The sequence below is a fragment of the Balaenoptera ricei genome, chromosome X, assembly GCF_028023285.1.
Source record: "Balaenoptera ricei isolate mBalRic1 chromosome X, mBalRic1.hap2, whole genome shotgun sequence".
In the NCBI taxonomy this organism is placed as follows: domain Eukaryota; kingdom Metazoa; phylum Chordata; class Mammalia; order Artiodactyla; family Balaenopteridae; genus Balaenoptera; species Balaenoptera ricei.
The window spans coordinates 115,540,912-115,561,493 of NC_082660.1; the positions used below are offsets into that span (position 1 = coordinate 115,540,912).

The 20,582-nt window shown below is 46.1% G+C and overlaps 1 protein-coding gene across 2 annotated transcripts; it reads left to right on the forward strand.

Moving 5' to 3' along the window:
• The first annotated feature begins 553 nt into the window (after positions 1-553).
• Positions 554-18,668, forward strand: UTP14A (UTP14A small subunit processome component). Of its 2 annotated transcripts, none has more exons than XM_059911133.1 (15): positions 554-655; positions 1,710-1,788; positions 2,950-3,020; positions 3,512-3,576; positions 5,468-5,610; positions 5,914-6,069; positions 10,804-10,923; positions 11,022-11,116; positions 11,719-11,842; positions 11,925-12,002; positions 12,486-12,876; positions 14,665-15,068; positions 15,822-16,015; positions 16,145-16,244; positions 18,233-18,668. In XM_059911133.1, exons 1-15 carry the CDS (start codon positions 630-632, stop codon positions 18,503-18,505), a joined length of 2,319 nt encoding a protein of 772 aa, XP_059767116.1. In that variant the 5' UTR covers positions 554-629; the 3' UTR covers positions 18,506-18,668. The 2 variants fall into 2 exon arrangements, with proteins under 2 accessions (XP_059767116.1, XP_059767117.1); XM_059911134.1 differs by having other exon boundaries at positions 569-655; positions 1,713-1,788.
• Positions 18,669-20,582: the final 1,914 nt, after the last annotated feature.

A 20,582-nucleotide genomic window follows, 5' to 3' on the forward strand; every position in this document is an offset into this window, starting at 1 on the left:
CAACAGTTAAAGGGCATTTGTGTAAAAAATTCTTAAAAGTTGATGGGAGATGAGGAAGTTGCAGCCACGGCCACAGCCCATTCTTGGATGAAACTTTGTTACGTAGGGAAGTAGGAACCCAGAGCTGCAATTACAAAGGGGCGCGGGGTGTAAGGGGATTTTGTCCATGGGCGGATCGCAAGGGCCTAGCACGATGCTGGCCACTTCCCAGGCGGCCAATAAAGCCTCGAGCTGGCTGGCAGCAGGCTCGCAGGACGCTGTCGATCACGGACAGACACAGGAAGCTCTGCCCGGTTCCCAACAGCGCAGCACCCTCCCGCTAAGCTCACCCACCTGGGCCGCGAGGGAACCCGGGGGGCCGGGAGGACGGACGCTGGCGCGCCAGAGAGCTGAGGGGTGGGTGGGGTAAGCAAAGCGCCGTCCGCTGACAAGCTTTTATCTCCAGTCTCCCGGTTCCCAGCGGAACCCTCCCGAAGCTGCTCCAGTTTCTCGCACGCCTCAGGGCGAGCCGGAAGTGACGCACCTTGTCGCGCGTGATTGGCGGAAGCAGAAATTGCTTTGCGGCCGGCACGGAAATTGCTTTCCTTTCGGCTTCCGCTCCTGGCCCATGTGAGATACAGGCTGGTGAGATGAGCTCGAGTCGGGCTGCGGAGAGGTGAGGGGTAGCGGCCGGGAAGAGGGGTCTGGGTTTCATTGCGGGTCGGGTTCCCGGGCTTTTGAGAAATGGAGGCCGCCTTTTAGCTGGCGTCGGTTGTTCCCCTCCCACGACTTCGCCATTCGTTACTATTTCCTTGATCCATTCTTTAAAGCCCTTTTAATTTAATTTAATTCGCTCCCTCCACTCCCCGGCTTTTTAGTCTCATCCCTGTTGGTCCTGATGCGGCCTGTCCCTCTCCAGCTAAGTTAACGTGTTGCACTTTTCTCATCACGTGACTCCTTTTTCTGCCGCTGCTGGGGAGCATTTCAACCCTCCGCGCAGACAGTGGCTGCGTTATAAACTCCTCTTATCTTGGAAACCTTTGCTCATTGGAGTCATCCACGACATTTTCTGTGACGTTTCATGCCTCCCGCCGGGGGAACTAAATATAATCTGTTTAGTAATGGGTACCTAGCAGAGTTTGACATATACCGTTAGATAATGGTAGACTCTATAATTTGTTTCTGGGTACCAGTCTCCTAAGTTAAGCACCTACTTTGCCGATCAAGCTCCAGCTGCTTTCTTCCAATTCCCCGTTTCCCTATTCCTGAGAACAAATGATCAAGATGTCACTTTTAAGTAAGCTTGCACTTATACAGGTATCTTCCATGTGGCGGATTTAGAAATGTTAATTGCGATATTGCCTTGCCTCAAGGGCTAGCAACAGCGTCTTCTGCCACCTTACCTAGGGTCTGACATTTTTACAGCCTACCAGAGGTCAGTGGGAAATGGAGTGCCAATCAGTCAGTGAAGAGTGTTAGATCTTTTTCATTTTCATGCAGTTCTGTATGGGTATTACTAACCAGTGCTCACCTCTTGCAGGTGATGCCTGCCTTATGCAGTCTAAATTTTATGTCTTGACAAATTTCCAAAGATGCTCACACTGCTTGGTTTGCACCTCTCCCAGGGGATAGGACTATTCTGTACTAAGAACTGAAGTTATGTTTTAGAGATCATTTCAATATAAGAAAAATTGTTTCAAGTGATAATATTTCTCTTTTATCTCCTTTAGCAGCCTTCTGGCTTTAAACCAACAGGAAGAACTAGAGGATTTGCCAAGAGAGTACCCCTTGAGCACCAGTGAAGATGAGGTGGGTGACACCCACTAAACCGCCTTCTCCAGTTTCCCTTCTGCCTCAAAATTAGGGTAGATGCCACATTTCCTGGAAAGAAAAGGGGTGATAACATTGTTTATACTTGCTCAGGTCTCACAAATAAATTAGTTACAGGTTTCCACCACTACCCAAATTAGAGTGTTCCTACGAAACCTTTCATAAGCTAAAATGGCATAAAGCAAAGAAGCTATTACCTTAGGACACATCTTGCTAATGGAAACACAAAATAAATCAAGATAAAGCATAGATGCTCATAGACAGTTCAAAGCTATGGCAGCTTGATGCTGAGTTGCTAAGTGTAGTTTCCAGGGAAGGGGCTTGGTGGTGCCACTCTGAGTATGTGCTGCCTCTATAACAACTCACTGCAAAACAAATGCTAGACGCTATTTTCATTTTAAGGCTTTTTGTTTGTTTTTGTAAAAGCAAAAATCCTCTTCGGATTTTGTTCAGTTAGCAAAAGCAGGTACTAATGTAGGTCTTTTGTGAAAACGAAGCGGCATAAAGCAAAGCAAACTTTCAAAAAGCAGAGGATACCTGTATTTAGTGTTTCATGTATATGATATTGTATTAAGTGCTATGGGAGTTCCAAGATCGTATATAAGATACACTGTCCTCAGGTTGCTTAAGTTGAGTATATAAGACCAAAACACATGGTATTATATGATTTCCCTATTTCCCAAGTTTGGATTTCCATAGAGGGTTATTTGATTATCCGACTGAAATATACATATGCATAATTAAGCTGGGTCTCCAACAGCTGCTATAGGAATTCCAGCTCTTTATTCTCTTGACAAAACTACTTAAATTGGTTTTTTTATGTCAGTTTCTGTGTCAGATCACACTACATATTCTATACAGAAACATTATTCTCATGGCACTTTTCTTCTCAAAACAAGTTAAGACAGAGGCATGGCATTAGCTCCTGGTTACTAAGGCTCTATGTTCCTTACAACGAGGGAGTTTGGCTTATTGAAGCATTTCTTTCCATTTGAGCTGGAATGCCTGCACGCCAGACCTCATCTGATTCACCAGTTCTCCACTGACCAAAAGAATGAGAGATTTTACATGGGCCTCAGTTGCCATACTGTCTTTTCCCTCCCCTCATCATTCTGATGGTTTTTCCTTTTCTGTTTCCAGGGGGACAGTGATGGAGAAAGAAAGCATCAAAAGCTTCTGGAAGCAATCAGTTCACTTGATGGAAAGAATAGGTAACATTCCCTTCAATTTGGACAGGTTATAACTAGCTGATTCCATGAGACTTATCTGCAGCTAACATTTACTGAGTGCCTAAGACAATGAAGGTACAATTGTCAGGGCATGTACTTTGGAGACTGTAGGCAAGTTTTTTATCATCTCTGCATGTCAGTTTCTTCAACTAGAAAATAAGATTGACATGTCCCAAAGTCACTCAGCTCATACGTGACAGATCTAGTATTCAAATCCAGATATGTTTGAATTCAAGTCCAATACCTTTTTCACTATGCCTACCTTGCATTGCCTTGTGTTTTTGAGGGGCTGAGCCTACATTAAGAGATGGTTAGACTACCATGTCCAGCTTAGGAACAGATTTCCTGGTTGCTTTGTGACAAAACCTGATTCTAGAATAGAAATGAAACCGAAGCATTGTTTGAAGAGAGAAGTGGTTGTTCCCCAGCAAAATGTATCCATTCTTTCTGTATTCTGTTTTGCTTAATTTCAGGCGGAAATTGGCTGAGAGATCTGAGGCTAGTCTGAAGGTGTCAGAGTTCAATGTCAGTTCTGAAGGTAAGTTAACCAAAGGAAACTATCTGCATCGAACTTGTGGAGTTCCAAAAGCATAATGGTCACTTCCCAGCTGTTTTTGATGTGGTTAATGAATCATACCATAAATACTACCGTGCGAGGGGGTGAAGAAGGGTAGTCAGATGCTCTTGAATTTCTTCCATTTCTAGAAGAAAGCCAAAAGGCCACAGTCAAGGTCTCCCACTGAGCTTGGTGAGCTACTTCTAGGATAGAGGGACGTGAATGAAGACAGCTGCCTCTCACTAGCTTAGTCATGTCCCTGGTTTCATTTTTATTTCAGTTCTCACAGTGCATTGAGTTCGGACAGGCAGATAATCTCTCCTCTCCTGCTGGAGCTCAGAGAAGTCAAGTTACCTACTCAAGGACCTTCACCTAGTACAGTGTTTCTCAAACTTTTTTCTTTATTGCTCCCCTGAGGAGCCTTTTTAGACATTTCTTTTCCTCACTTCCTCCCTCCCTCCTCGCCTACTCTGCCACCAGGAATAAGATTTTCTTAGATAAGGCTGAGGTTTGGAGGGACACAAAGCTAATACAGTCAGCCCTCTGTAACTGTGGGTTCTACATCTGTGGGTTCAACCAATGTGGATTGAAATTTTAAATTTCAAAATATTCCAAAACGCAAAACTTGAGTTTATCCCGCATACCAGCAACTATTTATATCGAATTTACTTTGTATTAGGTATTATAAGTAATCTAGAGATGATTTAAAATATATGGGAAGATGTGTATGGGTTATGTGCAAATATCAATGCTGTGCCATTTTATACAAAGGACTTGAGCATCCTTGGATTTCTGTATTCTTGGTGGGTCCTGGAACCAGTCCCCTGTGCATGGATGCCAAGGGATGGCTGTATCTAAGTGTTTTGTTTTGTTTTTTTTACCCCTGCCCACCGAAGAACCAGTTTTTACCCCTGGGTGGGGGAATGATATCACCCCGATTGAGAATATATGATCTAGTAAATGGCAGTGTTTTAACTTGATTTTAACTTGATAACAAGTCTAGATGCCAAATCTTTTCCACCATATTCACAACTTACGCAGCTTGAATGAGTTATGTGCTTCTAGTAACCATTGACATAACCTCCCAGAACTGGTAACAATATATTCTTGCAAGCTTATCCATTCAGCAAATACTTACTGTGCCTCTACCATATATCAGTTTCTGGGACTACAATTAGGAATAAGTCGCAACTTCATGGAGCTTACATTCTAGTGCAGGGAGACAATAAGCGAATTACAACAGGATGATGCAGTCAAGTGACTAAGTGGCTGCTTTCGGTTGGCTGGGCATGAAAAGCCTCTGAAGAGGCGAAATTTAAGCTGAGATCTGAATAACAAGAAAAGTCACCCATGCAAAGATAGGGAGCAGTATTCCAGGCGAGGGAGCAGCTAGTGCAAAGGCGCTAAGGAAGATACACGCTCAGCATGTTTGAAGAAGAGGAAGAAGGCCAGTGCGGCTGGTGCGTCCTCCATCTGTGGATGACACGAGGTTGCAGAGACAGACAGGGACCAGAGTATAATGGGGAGCCATTGGAGGCTTTTCAGCAGGATCATGACATGCTATGATTTACATTTTCAAAACACTCTGGCTGCTGTGTGAAGAATGAATTGAAGTGGGGCAAGACTGGAAGCAGAAAGACCAGGAGAAAAGCAAATGACTGTTTTAAATAGTTTTCTGTCTTCCACCTTCCAACACATTTGGGAATGTAGGAAGGCAGTGGCGTCACTGGCTAGTGACTGAAGTAAGAGGACTACTCCTGCTTCCCTGCACACCTGCCTGTCTGCCAGCATTTCCTACTGAGGTCTCTCCCTATGTGATGTTGAGGTTTTGCCTCACTTCTCAGTCTGACCAGAAAGTTTGTCCTTTCTACAGGATCAGGAGAAAAGCTGGTCCTTTCAGATCTGCTTGAGCCTGTTAAAACTTCATCCTCATTGGCTGCTGTGAAAAAGCAGCTGAATAGAGTCAAATCGAAGAAGACTGTGGAGTTACCCCTTCACAGAGAAGAGATTGAGCGGGTGAGTCAAAGAAAATGTGGTCCATTAAGGGGGAGAAATTGAACTGACAAGGAAAAATAGCATAAGAAGAGAAGGGGGATGGCCTGAAAAATGGGAGGAAGGAAAGTTGTGGTTGCCTCACCCTGGAAAAGATTAAAACTGATCTCAGGGGAAGCGTAGTCCTGAGAAGTAAGCAAGAGCTAATCTCTAGCATCCTGATTCTTTCTTGAACTAAGAAACATGGCCTCTTAGTTTCCTGCTGGTCCTTTGAGTTTGATGCTTAATTTCGTGGCTCTTTCTTTCTGTGTGCTTTGCCTGTTTCAGATCCACAGAGAAGTGGCATTCAATAAAACCTCACAAGTCCTCTCCAAATGGGATCCCGTCGTTCAGAAGAACCGGCAAGCAGAGCAGCTGGTTTTTCCCCTGAGCAAGCAGCAGTCCGTCTTTGCTCCCATCGAACATGTGGTCAGTGGCTGGAAGGTAAGTGCAACATGAGGATAGCGCACCTTGGAAGGTGAGATTGCGCCGCGTGGACATTGCAGAGCCTGCAGTTGGTCTTGTTGGACACGTTAAGCCAAAATGGCAGCTGCAGTCATTTTAGTTGAGCGGTCAGAAAGGGAGGGGCCGGGGGAGCAAGATTCGTAGCCAGTTGCCATAGCTCTGTCATCGCCCTTCCTCAGCTTGGATTGTCCACTACATGGTTATTTGCATGTTTTTGTGTGACCACATCTGATTGCCAATAGAGAAGGAACATAATGATGTTTTCTTTTTCACACACTGGATTTTTTAAAAAAGCTTTTAAAGCCAACATTCTGACCTTGGGACAATCAGGAACCTGGCAGCATTAATGATGCCTTAGGAGGGATATATGAGCAGCAGAACCAAAGTTTGCCTGAAAAGGAATACCATAGTAAAATATAGCAGATTGCTGATAATGACTAGAAGTTTAGCAGGTAACTCATTATGACTGAGCTGCAGAAAATAAAAAAGATACTTTAGAGCTGGGTTTCCCAAACAGTGATCTCTGGCAGATGTTTCATCCGTCTGAAGTAAAAGGACAATTGTGAGTATGGTGGTGTAAGGTTGCCAGCTCTTTTTTATTATGAGGTTATTCTTTCCACTTTAATGGTGTTGAAATAGCTTTTCTTTTACGAAATGATGGTGGTAGTAAATGATGGGGTTGGGAGTGGAACGGTAGTTATGCCACTGGCAGAATTAAAAGTTAGTAATCCTGTGTCGGTCCCTAAAGTTTCAATTTTTAGTCTGAACAACTTCAGAACAGCTAGCCTTTCTTTTCCAATACACCATTGGTTAGGCAGTCTATAATGTGGTGTTCTGTTTTTAGTAGAAAAATAGTCCAAAACAGCAGTGCCCAAACCATGGATAGATGGCTTCTCCTCTGCTTTCTATAAATCCAAAAATGGTGTCCTATGTGTCAGGAAGTTGAGATAATTAAAGATCATCAAAGTAGACATGGCTTGCCGCCCTAGCTAGAAATTGAGCAAGTCATTGCTTATTACGGGGATAAGCTCTGTTTCGGATACTGTTGTTGAAGTCACCACCATTCTCTTTCTAGGATGCTTCCTTTTCCACATGAAAAAGAGATCAGGTTTAAAGTGTGGCTGCAGGATGGAAGGGAGACTTTAGGGGGAAAAATTTAAGAGGTAATACAATTTGCAGGATTCAAAAATAAGTATAGAAAATACATAGAGAAAAGTCTGACCCCACCCTTGTCCCCCATCTGCTCATTTTTACCTCCATGCTCACCCAGAGGTCACCACTTTTTTATACGTTTTTTGTTGTCATTAACTTAAGAGTTTTATGGATATATTTATGTTTACCTCATTTTTTTAATCAAAAAAGTAGTAGTACTACTACACACTGTTCTGCACCTTGCTTTTTCCAAATGCTGGTATGATCTTAGAGATGGCAGGTCAGTGCGGAGTTGGTCATTAAAGATGAGATGGGGTGGGGTGGGGGGCGGGTTGCACTGAGAACGGCGCAGCCTCTGATCTCCAGGAACTCCCTGTGCGAGACAGAGTGGGGCCCAGATGCTGTGCACAAACCTGCCGTACCATTCATTCTAAGGTTCATCTTTGAGAAATTATACCAACATGGCACAGAGAAGTCAGGGGGTCCTTTGTGGCTGGCAGTGCCTTAGAGGGCAAAGCCCAAGGACTAGCAATATACTAGTATTTCTGGAGATTAAGAATTCAAAATGTCTGCACTTGTAGTTTTGGTCCAGCTTCCTAAAATTCCGTTTGACTCTAGCTGAGAAGAATTAAAGGGGATAATGTGTGAGAAAGCATTTGTGAACTGTAAAGTGCTAGAAATGATGTAAGGTAACTTCCCACCACTCCCTCCTTCCCTCCACTGGCAGCCGACACTAGCATTTCCCAAAGTGTTCTCCTCAAAACCTTCCTTTCTCAGTATGCCCTGGGAATGGGACTGGGTGGGGGGTTTGGTAGGGTTCCATTGCTAGAAAATGCCACATGCCCCTGCTGGAGATTGGCGGTCCACAGTGTATGCTAGACTTTTTTTTTTTTAATAAATTTATTTATTTTTATTTTTGGCTGTGTTGTGTCTTCGTTGCTGCGCACGAGCTTTCTCTAGTTGTGGCAGGCGGGGGCTACTCTTCGTTGCAGTGCACGGGCTTCTCATTGTGGTGACCTCTCATGGAGCACGGGCTCTAGGCACACAGGCTTCAGTAGTTGTGGCATGCAGGCTCGGTAGTTGTGGTTCGCGGACTCTAGAGCACGTGCTCAGTAGTTGTGGCGAGCAGGCTTAGTTGCTCTGCGGCATGTGGGATCTTCCTGGGCCAGGGCTCGAAACCGTGTCCCCTGCACGGGCAGGCAGATTCTTAACCACTGCGCCACCAGGGAAGCCCCTACGCTAGCCTTTTAAAGGCTATGAAAAGATAGTAAAGAAACCCCTATGACTTACTCTAACCCAGGTAGGACAGACTGATTTTATTAAAAATCGAACACATTGAATTTTAAACTTTTAAAAAATGAAGTAAATCTTGTCAGCTGCTGAGGAACATGCTTTGGGAAGAGCTGGTCTCCATTCTCTCGCCTTCTTCCCCTACTGCCTTCCTGAAACTTCTCTCAGAAGGTGTTAGCAAGGGGCCTCCCAATAGCCAGATCCCAAGTCCTCTGCGTCTTCAGCCTATTTGACACTGTTAACACATCTTGTGGTTAAAACTTCTCCCTTGGCTTCTATGACGTAGTCCTGCTGTTGTTTTCTTGTCTGTTTGTTTTGGTTTTTATCTGACTCTTCTTAGTCCTTTTTATTCTTGCTCTGTAAACATGGTACAGATCACTCTCAACTCCTTCTGAGTTCCAGGCCCATGTTCCATATGACTAGCAGGCCTCACCTGGCTCTCCCCTGTGCACCTAAACTTCTCAACAACAAAGAAAGCCTGGCATTTTCCTTCCCCAGACCCTGAAACTCTGTACCACGACCTTCATGCTATAACTCAGTCAATGGCATAACTCCTCCCTTCAACTACCAGCATCCCCAGCCCATGCAGGGGGTCTAGTCCTGTAATTCTGTCTCTGTAATAACTCTCACATCCCTGGTTCCTCTCCTCATTTTCATTTGACACCTTCCATAGAAGCCCTTACACAATCACCAGGATTCTCTCTCCAAAACACAAAACCGATTATCACTTTCCTGCTTAAAATCCTTCAAAAGGCTCTCCACTTACAGAATAAGACAGAAGCGCCTGGCATCTTAGCTACACTGGACAGTGCATTGTTCCCTGACATACCTTTGCTTGCCCTAGGTCTTGTGTTTTTGCTTATACTCATCTCTCCATTTGGCTTTTTCCCCCTCCTTGTAGAATTGTGCTTATGCCTCAAAGCCTAATTCAAAAAATCTCTTCCTTCCCCAAGCCCACCCCACCTCCTAATCAGAATTAATTGTTCCTTCCTCTGTGATTACTCCTATGGACTAATATTTAACCCATTATGTTGTTAGTGGTGCATATGTCTCTTTCCTCTGAAAGGCTATGAGCTCTATGAGGACAGGAACTATCTTAATTGTGTATTCCTAGCACCCTGCACAAGTGCCTGGAATGTAGCTGCAGCCAATAAGTGTTTGTAAATTGAATTGAATCGGAGGGAGATTACAACATTGTAATATAAATCACTTTGTAGCCTGTGATTGATTACTACTGCAAATACTAAAAATGGAAGAACATGCACCTTTACTATTCAGTAGAATAGGTTTATGGTTAGATCAATAGTGCCGTGTAACGTGTGATGATGTGTGTTTATGCATTTGTCCAGATACTTGTAAGTTTTAACACTGACCGTGATGTATATGGCCGTTGAAGAAAACCACATAAAATACGTGCATGAGGTTTGAAACTGGCTCTTGCCCCGGGCTGTCTTTGTGCCTTGCCAAAGTGGACCATGACATGAACAGCCTGATTATTTTAGCCATCCTCACAATATCAGTCAAGCAGCAAATGGGGTCTTTTGTTGACATGTAAAGTCACTGGTTCACAGTCCATTCGTTTCATCCGCATAGGCACCACCTAGTATGCAAAGTTAACTGGCAACTGAGGAGTTGGAGCCAAAGTTAGAAACTGATGAGAGTTAAATTTGAACTGTCAGGAAGCAGGCTAATTACCTGAAGGTCTTATTGTTAAAGGCAGTTTATTTTTTTGTGCTCATCTTAAGACTTAACCTCCCCTTTTCTCTAGAAATATTCTTAAAAGGAGGCTGATATGGATCTGAGGTCCCTAACTTTATGTTAAGAGTATTGTGCTTCAAGTATACATAACAATACAGGGACCGTTTTGTTTTGCAACTCTTAAGACTGACAATTTGGTACTGCTGTTCCTCTGTCCTGCCAGCATTGACCTTAAGGGCATCCTGCTTTGATTCTTAAGAGAATGGTATTGTTTTACATATATTGGTAATCTGAACACAGAGTGATCCCCCCCCCCCCCCCCGCCCACCGGTAATATTAGAGAGTAGCCTCAGAGTCCCCTTGCTGAAGTTGTCTTAAATCAGAATAAAAGTTAAGGCTTTATCTACACAGCTGAACAGCGAGCCTGGAACCCCCTTCTCTTGCTGTAACAGTCAATCCTATCCAGTTCGTGATTCCAATTATAGTGTCATAGAGTAGATGGCCATAGGATTGTAAAGAGGGAGACTCTAGGAGCATGATTTAAGACTTAGAGTGTTCTGTTACCTCCTTAAGGCAAGAACTCCCCTGGAGCAGGAGATTTTTAATCTCCTCCATAAGAACAAGCAGCCAGTGACAGACCCTTTACTGACTCCCATGGAAAAGGCCTCTCTCAAAGCCATGAGCCTGGAAGAGGTAAGTGTGCTAGGCCCTTTGATCCACCCAGGCATGCTCTGTTTCTCCCAGCATTTGCCATCAAGCCCAGGGGTCACTGTAAATGTCATTCGTTATAGGTGAAGATGCGCCGAGCAGAGCTTCAAAGGGCCCGGGCCCTGCAGTCCTACTATGAGGCCAGGGCTCGAAGAGAGAAGAAAATCAAAAGCAAAAAGTAAGGAGGCCCCTGTGTACCGGCCTTGGGTTCCATGGAAGAAAGTGACGAAGAATCGCAAGTCCTTAGGAGAGAACCTTGCCCATGGCGGCTGGGGTCATGTAGGAGAGGTCCCAAAGAGTAGTGACTAGCCTCTTTCTCTCTCAAACCAACCTCAGAGAGTTTTGCCTCCTTCAGTAGTACCTGCTCCTGTGGCTTTGGCTTTCCATCTTGGTTTTGCTAAAAAGAGGACTGTTCAATTACTTTCTCTCCCTTCCAGGGTATCAGAGTGGTTCTGCCGAATGAGCTCTTGAGTTCTACAGCTGTGGAGGCCAGTAAGGGCTTCCTTCCTGCCTTTTTGCCTCTTTAGATCCTATTCTGCTCTTCCCTTGCATTCTAGAAGCAGAGGGGACTCTTTGCTCTGCAGAGGTCTGCCCCTGGGGTCTGCAGGGACTGAGTCCCGCAGGGCCTCGCAGGTCTCGAGCCAGCTCCGTGCAGTCAGCTAGCTCTGTGATGTCTGTTCCATTCCCCCACATAGGGAAACCCCTTGTGTGGCGGGGCACTCGTGTGCGGCACCAGTGGTTCAGCTAAATCTCTTCCCCCGCACCTCTCTCATCCTATAGGTATCACAAACTTCTGAAGAAAGGAAAGGCCAAGCAAGCCCTAAAGGAGTTCGAGAAGCTGCGGAAGGTCAATCCTGCTGCAGCATTGGAAGAACTGGAAAAACTCGAAAAGGCCAGAATGATGGTGAGGCTGCCTCTGGCCCCCAACCCTTGAACCAGCTTTCCCCGGAAAGCAATAAGGATCTCACTCTGCCCTTTCTTTCCAGGAGCGAATGAGCCTTAAGCACCAGAACAGTGGGAAATGGGCAAAGTCAAAGGCAATTATGGCCAAATATGACCTGGAGGTAAGAGACCATCAGGGTGAGAGAAGAGATGGAATTGGAGGAAAGAAAGGAAAATCCATAAGGATGCTAGCAGAAGCAGAGTTGGGAAAGAGCCATGAGGATGCTTGGAAAACCAGGAATCTAAAAAGGCATCAGAAAATCTCTAAGGCAGAGAGGAAAATGACCAGGAACAAGGTGGAAAGGGAGAGATGAAAGGGAAACAGCATTGAAGGCAAGTCCAGTTAAAGGGGAGAGGAGTTGTGGGGGTTTTTTTGTTTTTTTTTTTAAACCTTGTTTCACATGTTGGTTTCTTGAGGACAAAGAATTTGTCTTCGTTTTATTCCATAACTGTTAACACAGTGGTGTATGTGCAGTTTGAACAGTAGGTGCCAGTAAGAAATACTTAAGTCAAATTGAGAGGAGGCAGCTCTAAGAAATGGACCGGGAAAGGTGTGACTGTGGTCACTAATGACAAGGTGCTCGTGCCGTGACCCTCTCCTCCAGGCTCGCCAGGCTATGCAGGAACAATTGGCCAGGAACAAAGAGCTGATGCAGAAGATCCAGGTGGCCTCCGAGAGTGCGGAAGAGGAGGGAGTTGCAGAGGAAGAGGGTGAACCCTTTGTCCCTGACGTGGTGAATGAGGTGCAGGTGAAGGCAAGCGGACCGAACCCCTGGATGTTCAGGAATCACTCCAGTGACACAAAAGAGGCTGAGGTCCAGGGGGACCCTGAAGAACTTGCCGAGCCTGCAGCCCAGGAGGCTCCTGAAAGTGAGGAAGAAGGACCAGTGGTGGCGGAAGAAATTCTTTTGAAAGAATTTGAGGAAAGGCGATCACTTAGACAAAAGTCTGGGCTCAAGCAGATCGCCAAGCCGGTGGGCAGTCAAGAAACAAAAGGTGAGCAGTGCCTAGTGCTGGTGCTCTTGACCGACTGAGAGGAAAACTGGGTCCACCCACCTGTGTCACACAGTGATTAGGCTCCAGGTACTTTCAAGAGAGCGCCCTGGGTCCCTGAAGAGAAAATAGGTTTGTAATGACCATTTTCCTTCAAAGGCATTTAATAAGCAGGCATCTGCATGGCTCCAGAGTGTGTGTCCAGTGTTCAGAAAGACAGAAGTACACCATCCTTGAAGGAAGGGCAGGAGTTAACGTCACTGGTGCCCACAAGCCAGCGAGAAATGCATGTGGTGGGCTGGCAAATCTGAAAGTCGTTCACACCCACAGACACAGAGGTGTATTTTGAGACATTATGAAATGTCTTCAAATCATCACTGCAGTTTTCTGTCCGTAATGCTGGTTGATATGTTGATATGGGGTGTGATTTTCTTGATAGGAATGAATGACTCCACAAGGTACCGGGTAAATTAGAATTGTTACGCCATGCTCAGACTCGATTTGCATGTTATATATTAATTAGCAGCCTTAGCACCCTTGAGGCAGGTCAGAGTTCCCATTCTGGGGACAAAGCAGGGCGTTATAAAGCCTGCTTAGGAAACTAACTGCCTTCAGAAATCACCTGAATCTGGACAGATTCTTGGGTCCGATTATATTTCCTAGAGGAATAATGAATGCATTTACACGACAGCAAGAATCTTTTTCAGTGGCCAAAAAAAAAGTTTTTTTTTAGAGCTGTCATTTAGAATGTATTGGAGGACCTTTACTTAGGGTTTTCAGCTAAAGACTTCTGGGATTAATAATTGCAAGCATTTGCTTCCGAGAGGATTGTAGAAAGCAGCGCCTCAGGCCGAGATGGTTCCTCCCAAGCCCCCTCAAAAGCTGCCCATCTAGTGAAATGTGTAGAACAGTTGGTTGTGGAATGAAAGGTGGATTTGGATTTCCTTGGATGAGAAATAGAATGATCCCAAACCTTTGGGGAAATAGTATCCTAAAATAGTGGGAAGGCATGGACCGCAAACAAAATGAGCAAGGAAAGTTGGTCCTTGAAAATAAACATGCATGTCCTCAGGCCAGATCTAAGTAGCTTCTTCCAGTGGCTTCAAGCCAGAGCTAGAGAGCAGGATGAACTTGGGAATGGAGGCAACTTGAGTCAATGCAAAGGACAGTTTTAGAAGCATGTCACGGCTGTGTTTCCCTCGGGGCTCTCAGAGACTAGCAGTATTTGCTCAGATGATGCTCGTGGCGGGAAAGTGCGAGCTACTTGACTCTGCCACAGAAGACTGTGAAATGCTGCTTTAAGATAAAACAATGCTGGCTACAGATTTTACAAGTAGGAAATTACAGTGTAAATTACAAATTGGAAATCACAATTTTTTAGCAATTACAAATAATAAATGACAGTGAAGTTGAATTTAGAGGCCACTTGCTAAAACAGCTCTTTTAATACAAATTTGGAATTTGGGGCGATCTTCCCAAGCAGAGTTTACTCTATGGGAAATTAAGCCACAGCTCCAGTTATACAGTGAGTCATTGGCAAAGCTGGGAATAGGACCCGGACATCTGCTTCCCAACATGCTGCTTTTAACTCCTAAACTCCATTGTCCGCGACTTGACAGGTAATGATTAGTGAACTCGCCGGGAGATCCAGCGAATGGCATCTTCTCTTACCCATTTGTCCTCGTTAGCATGTCTCCTATGGTGCCCAGCGCCCAGCGAGAGGTCAGTAGACGCTTGTTGACAAGGCAGCTCCCACCCTACTTTTCTGACAGCTTTCATTTCTTCCCCCAGATCCTAGCAGCCAGGGGGTGCTGTCTGAATTGAGGGCACTGTCTCAGAAACTCAACAGGGAGAACCATCAGTCCAGGAAGCAAGAACTGAGTTCAACGAGGACAGTCCTGGCGGTCCAGAGAGAGGAACCTGCCGGGGAGGAAGAGGAGCCTCTGTTGCTGCAGAGGCCGGAGAGAGCACGGACTCTGGACGAACTGGAGGAGCTGGGCAAAGAAGGATGTTTTCAAAACAAGGAGCTTCCCAGAGCTGTGGTAGAAGGGCAGCAGTGGGAGAGGAACCCAAGTAATCATCTTGGTGTCCCCAAGGAGAAGAAAAGGAAGGAGCAAATGATTGATCTCCAGAACCTCCTGACCACAAAATCTCCTTCCATGAAGTCCTTGGCAGTTCCCACGACAGAGGAGTTGGTGAGCAGAGCCAGGGTCGTGGGCCATTGCGGGAGATCAGAGCTGGTGTGGAAAGTGTCCTTCCTGCGCGAGGAATAGAATCAGTGAAGTTTTGTGCTGGGGGCACATGGCGGCAGTTAAGAGGTCTGGAATAGTATGGGCCCAGCTGGTCCCAGTGACAGTTTAGTAGATGGAAATTTGTGAGTGCCGCTGAGACTCCCTCACCTTAAATTCTGAGCCACCGAATCCTTCCTGGGGTGACTCTAAAGCCCTCAGAGGAAAGAGGGAGTCACTCAAAGCTCTGACCAGATGCCAGGCAGGACAACTCAAAGGTGAGTCAGTGAGCTGTTGACAATGTTTTGCTCTACTCAGTGGGATCTCGAATGATCCGGGGGGCTCCCCGATTAAGTCACTGAAACTGCTCAAGTGAGGAGCCCTGGTGCCTGTCTTTTCAGAGATATAAGCTGGAGGACTCCCACATTCTGGCCAGGCCCACTTGGAGCTCCTCCTCCTAACACAGGCCGTTCCTTCCTCTACCCTGCAGTTTCTTTATTGAAAGTTTAAAATTGTGTCATATGATAATGAGCTAGGGATATTTACCCTAGAGAGAAGATTGGAGCTTGCTTGGCTGCCGATGGGTTTGTAGTGCAAGACCATCATTGTTCTGCACTTCCCCCTAGGGGGCGCTAAAATGTCACGACCCAGCAGTCGAGCGGTCTTGCCACGAACCTCGGCTCAGGAGGCAAGCTGTAGCTGTTGTTCGTTTCTTCCCAGGAAGATGAAGAAGAGAGAGATCAAAGGCAGATGATAAAGGAAGCTTTTGCTGGGGATGATGTCATCAGAGACTTCTTGAAAGAGAAGAGGGAAGCTGTGGAGGCCAGTAAGCCGAAGGACGTGGACCTGACTCTGCCTGGCTGGGGCGAGTGGGGTGGTGTGGGCCTGAAGCCCAGTGCCAAGAAGAGACGCCGGTAAGAACAGGGGAGAAAGCCTGTCAGAAGGGCACCAGGTTCTCCCACTTCACCCTCATGCGTCCTCTCTGCCCTTTTGACTAAGTCCTTAATGCTCTTAGTCAGACATCCTGCTGTTCTGCTTTCCAGGTTTCTCATTAAAGCCCCTGAGGGTCCTCCAAGGAAAGATGAGAATTTGCCAAATGTGATTCTCAGTGAGAAGCGGAACATCCATGCAGCGGCTCATCAGGTGAGGGATAGAGAGCTCTTTAGCAGCGTCCTGCTTGGGAGGAGTGTTCTGGTGCCCTGTGCTCAAGAGGGATGTGTGATCTTGGCCACAGAATCGGATCTATTTTTGTTTTCACTGGCTCTGAGATGAATAATTCCAAATTGACTCTGCTGTTTTAATTACTGGCTGGGAAAGTTAAAACTTAAAGGATAATCTTTGCAGCAATGGTGAGGCCCCCAAATCTGCATTTTCAGCTAGTACCCCCAGATAATGCTGATGCAAATGGGCCTCACCAAACTAAGAATTGCTGTTCTGCAGGCTTGTGTCTATAGTACAGGTAATGTTCAGAGGCTATAGGTTTAAGCTGCATCTTAAGAAAAATGAGGGCCAACCGGTACTTGTTCAGGACAGTGAAAAGGTTTAAAATTGTGTCATGTGATAATGAGCTAGGGATGTTTACCCAAGAGAGGAGCAGATTTGAGCATGATCATGGTCTTCAAGTATATTGAAGGCTCTCGTGTGGAAGTCACATAAAGTAGAAGTTAGAGGAAAGGCAGAGTTCAAGGAAAAACTTTCTGCCGGTCAAAAGAGAGAAGGGGTTGCTCTGGGGTTGTGAGCATGTGTAAAAGGGACTTGGGAATGAGATTGGACTCGGTGACTTTTATGTTCCCTTCAGTTCTGAAAGTCTGTGGCCCTGTGATCTGTCCCCAGCCGGTTTAATATTGAAATGAGTTGTATTTTTCCTTCTGAAGTGGGGGAGGGCTATTTAATAGGTACAGAAGAGAGGAGAAAATATCGTTTCAGTAATACTCTGTTGATCTTATTTTGCTGCATAAATTGAATTGTAATCCCAATTGAGGATATATAACCAGAAAAATAGGCAATGAACAAGCAGTTATGGGATAAGAGGGAGAGAAAAGGGGTGCTTCACCGGGCCCGGATTCTAGGTGAAGGGCAGAGTACAGACCTCAGTAAAGATCACCCTTCCCTTCCAGGAATCTTAACTATTTGTTTTTTAATACAGTCACAGTAAATTGACAAATAACTTTCCAAGAAGCTCCCTTGATTTTCCTCATCTTTTTAATAAGCTATATACACTTCAGGTCCCAGCATGCAATAGAATAAAGCACTTTGAGCCAAAGGGGGAAAAACCTCCCAAGACTGAATATTTTGTGCAGGTGTTTTTTTCTGTTCTTTTGCTCTGGGTGACATGCACAGATCTAGCTATCAACCCCACTAAGACCCTCCCTTAACCTAAAGAATCTGTGTCCTTCACCACCACCAGGACTGCCCGGCGGTACTCAGCTTCTCTTGAGTGTTCCATTGAGTATCTCTAGAGACTACTGATTGTAACTTACCCGTTTTTCTGCTTACATCTTTTTGCTCCTCTTTGGCCGTCGGGGAGGTGTTTAAAGATTATTTATATGTCTGAAGGTAGCGCTTTGGTGGAGTGGAGAAGAATCCTGGGCAAGGAAATGAGACTTGGGAAGAGCATGAAGCTAAGTGTAATAGCCTGGTAGAGTTCAGGATTCAGGAGTAAATCTTTGGGTTCCGTAAAACATCAATCCTGTGAATCAGGGGGAGGAAAGGAAGGGATTAAGAGCATGAAGAAGGTAGGAGAGTCACAGAGATACACCAATACTCAGATGTGTCTTGCAGTCACAATGTTGTATAGGGAGACCCACTGGGGGCCAGCAACCCGCAGCTCCTGTAGTGTTCCTATAGCTGCAGGGGCCTTGTTGGGATGGTTTTTCAATCCCTAGATTGTTGTGTAAGCCTGGGGGAAGGGAGGTTCTAATCCAAATTAGGCCCCTCTACTCCCATATGCCATCAAGCAGATTGGCACTCCTAAGGTTGGATGGGGGCATGGGGATACCTTAGCCTCTCAGAAGCTTCACTCACTGCAGCCATTGTGTAGAACTGTGGCCTATGTGCTAAAACTACCTGACCAGGTGCCATTAGAGTTTACAGGCCTGGCTCACACCACGTCTCTCTGCCTTCCTTTCTAGGTGCGGATGCTTCCATATCCATTCACACACCATCAGCAATTTGAAAGGACCATTCAGACCCCTATAGGATCTACATGGAACACCCAGAGGGCCTTCCAAAAGCTGACTATGCCCAAGGTTGTCACCAAGCCAGGCCATATCATTAAGCCTATAAAAGCAGAGGATGTGGGCTACCGGTCTTCCTCAAGGTCGGACCTCTCTGTCGTACAGAGAAATCCAAAACGACTCTCCATACGTCACAAGAAACAGCTGAAGAAAAACTCTGTAGACTGAGTTGCTGGAGTAGTGACACCTTGGTGCCCGGAACTGGGAGCCCTGACTGCTCCTCCATTGGCCCGGTTTTACTCCGAGCTGCAGGATCAGTTCCGAAACTGGCTTAGCACACCGCGGGTGTAGTTAAGCCACATTTTAGAAATAAAGGCGTTTTTTAAATCTATTTAACTGGAGTGTGTTCTGTGTTGTTTCCCATTTCCTTCAAGTCAGACAAGACACCTTTGGATGCTCCCCATTGCATTTCTCCAGTCGCACTTGTCAGGGGACCGTATTTTCTTACCAAGGACTATGTTGTCCTAAATTGGACTGGAGGGAAGTTACCCTAGCCTATGACCTTAAATCCATCACATCGGATATAACCATAAACAACCAGTTTAAAGAGTCAGGGATAGTAATTAAATACTGTATATTCTTAACCTCTGAACCTAGCAGCAATATGCACAAATCATTCAATTGGATTCTGCTCGGGGCTGGTCCTAGGATGGTGCTGAAGCTGGGTTCAGCTTTAAGTCTAACCACTATGGTTTTCTTTTCATGTGTGAGCCTCCCGGCTTACACAGGTTGCTGTCTAGAGTAGTTAGCACTTTTACCCTTACTTTACAGATGAGGTAGATGAGCTTTCAGAAGTAAAGCTCTATTCCCTTTACTTCCTAATGCAGGGCCAACTCCTCACCATTGTTTATAGTTTATTCAAGCATTACTTTGCTATATGGCAGTTTACGTCAGCTTCTCGGCTCTGAGGAACCTGCCTTTCTCTGGATGACAATATGTATCGAAAGGGCCCCTGCAGCCAAGATTCCTCACAAGGAATTGGAGAAACCCCTCCATTGATTCCGAAAGGACATAGCCACTACTGCACTTCACCTCCTGCCTTGGAGATGGGTCCCCCCATCCTTTTTAGACCAAGATGGGGGTTAATTTTTGTGTGTCACAGAACCCTCTGAGAATTTGAAGTTATGAACCCTCCCCAGAAAAATGCACAAACGCCTACACCATTTTACATACAGTTTCAGGAGCTTTGCAGACATTTGGAATCCCTGGGCCAAAAGTTCGGCCACTCCACGAATATTCTTTTGCAATGCCCCCCACCAATATGGCCCTCTTTTCTGAGCCCATCACTCTCCAGATCGGTTCCCAAGTGTTTCCACCTCAAAGGTAACTAGTCCCAATGCCTTTATTTTAGAGGCTTAAGATTTCAGTTAGTGACTATGCAGTGGGACCCCAGACTAACTCCGAAGCCAAAAGCCACACCATAAAGGTCTATAAAATTCCCAGTGGCAGCTGTGGGCCCGGACTACCATTGCTCATCCTCTCAAGAACCTGCCCTGTGCTGGGAAGGGAACTGAATATGTTGATAGTGTTCAGAGCTCAAGGGGTATTTTTAAGTTATCCATTGGTTTGAGATTATCCGCGATCCACTTGCTGGTTGTCACTTTAAGTCAGTAGCCAGTGAGGGGGAATGGTGGACCTCTGCCCACTCCTGCCTCCCTTGAAGAGACCATAACCTTCTCTTTCACTCTTTTGAGCACAAAGCTGCCACCTCCGTCCCACCCCCCCCCCCAAATCGAAGCACCCAATCAAGTGCCCCCTGTAAACGGCCAATCCCCGTCTACTTTCTCGGGACCCTCTTCAGCTCCGTGTGCTCCCCGCGGCCCAGGAGTGATGCAAACGACCCCATCCTTCAAAGGGGAGGGCAGGCGCTGGAACGTGCTATAAACGGCGCCCACTCCCAGCCTTTCAAGCCCCCAAACGGATTCGATTGTTGTTTCGTGGGGCTTTTTTTTTTCTTTTCTTCCTCCGAACCTCCGAAGTGTTCTCCCTTCCCATTGGCCGGAGCTGCCCCTTGACGCCACCCTGGCCTTGCTCGCTGATTGGTCCATTCTGGATGTGCCCAAGCCTTTTTCCCAGGGTGTGGCCCCCCCCCGCCCCCATCAGGGTTCTGACCCCTGGCTCCTCCCTTCCCCCCCAGCCCCCCTCTCTGTTCCGAATGGTACCGCCCTGGCTCGGCTCCCCCTCGGCCCAGGCCCCTGCCCTTAGGGCCCCCGGACGGGGCGGGGCACGCTGGGGACGGGCAGAG